The sequence below is a fragment of the Aplysia californica genome, unplaced genomic scaffold (genome assembly GCF_000002075.1).
Source record: "Aplysia californica isolate F4 #8 unplaced genomic scaffold, AplCal3.0 scaffold00356, whole genome shotgun sequence".
Lineage (NCBI taxonomy): Eukaryota > Metazoa > Mollusca > Gastropoda > Aplysiida > Aplysiidae > Aplysia > Aplysia californica.
The window spans coordinates 567,451-568,694 of record NW_004797626.1 but is presented as its reverse complement, the minus strand read 5'-3'; the positions used below and the strand labels follow the sequence as shown (position 1 = coordinate 568,694).

General features: G+C 39.5%; 1 protein-coding gene across 1 annotated transcript in view; it reads right to left on the bottom strand.

Moving 5' to 3' along the window:
* LOC101860184 overlaps window positions 1-1,244 on the bottom strand; it is a 15,929-nt gene that overhangs the window by 12,519 nt on the left and 2,166 nt on the right. Inside the window, exon 3 of the mRNA XM_005103058.3 lies at window positions 282-593. Within this exon, the coding sequence (XP_005103115.1) occupies window positions 282-357 (76 nt within the window). The 5' untranslated portion in view covers window positions 358-593. The remainder of the gene's footprint in view (window positions 1-281; window positions 594-1,244) is intronic.

Below are 1,244 nucleotides of genomic sequence, written 5' to 3'. Positions count from 1 at the left end.
CCCTCCAATAATAAAAAAACAATATGTCGCCGGCTGTACAGATGTGCTCTGCACATAATATTAAATAATTTTCTCAATCTGTAGTATCGGTTGCATGAGCTCGAAAAATGTTTTGTCGAAATTCAAATTCTAAATGTTTAAAAAGGTAAGGCAAGGAGGGACACCATGTCTTTTACAAATTATTGAACTAATGACAGGTTGTTGTTTTTTTCTCTCGACTAAGAATTTCATTTTCATGGCTTGGAACATTTGAACAGCTTATCAGCAAAGAACACACTTACAAGCAGCTTTTATGACAACAGAGGTTTTTTCTTTGTCATAGTCTCCCAAGCTGTGGTCAGCCTCACACTCGCACATTTGGTCATGTGTGTCACTGGTCACTGGGAAGTCAATCGAAACCTGGGACCCTTCCTGAGTTGTAGGGTTGTTGCCTGGACAGGTCAGTGTAACGCTAGAAACAGGGGGGTTGCCACCAGTGACGTCACAGCGGACTGAATATGTCTGTCCCGCGATTAGATGAACGACATTGTCGGCGCTGTCTCCAGAGAAAGTTTGCCCTTCTTGTGTCAGGACGGGGGCAGCAGGGGGCGGGTCTGTTGATGAGATACGATAATACAAGTGTAGTAGTAGTAGTATTCTCTTTGTCGTGTTTTATTTTGTTAGTGATGATGTGGTGGCTGTTGGTGCCACTCTAGTTGTTGTTGTTGTTGTTGTTGTCTTTGTTGTCGTTGTTATTGTTGTCGTTGTTGTTTTTGTTGTTGTTGTTATTTTTGTTGTTATAGTTGTCGCTGTTGTTATTATTGTAGTTTTTGTTCTTTAAATTTGACTGACATTCCTTTTAATTATTTTTTGTATCTATTGCATCAAGATCTAATTTAATCATTTAGAGGCGAGTAGAGAAGAATGAATGAAGTCAGGTCAGTATTGGGAACTTGTGGATGACAGATTCTAAATTTTCGATTTAGATGTAGATTTTTAGACGGTTTAGTAAAGTTAGAACACAGAGGCTGTTTTCATGATAGAACGAGGGTTAATCATGACTGGCATACATTGAAATATTTCGCACTGCGTTGTTTGGGGGTTTTCATGTCTCTCTGTCTAGTTGGACTAGTCGTATCGGCGAAGGAATTTGGATATGATTTTTATACATGAAACAGGCAGCACACTCTGTCAATCGGATTTATCGGATTGAATTGAGGCCGGCCAGATTTTCTTTCGTGTATGATACAAAAGCTACCATTTTG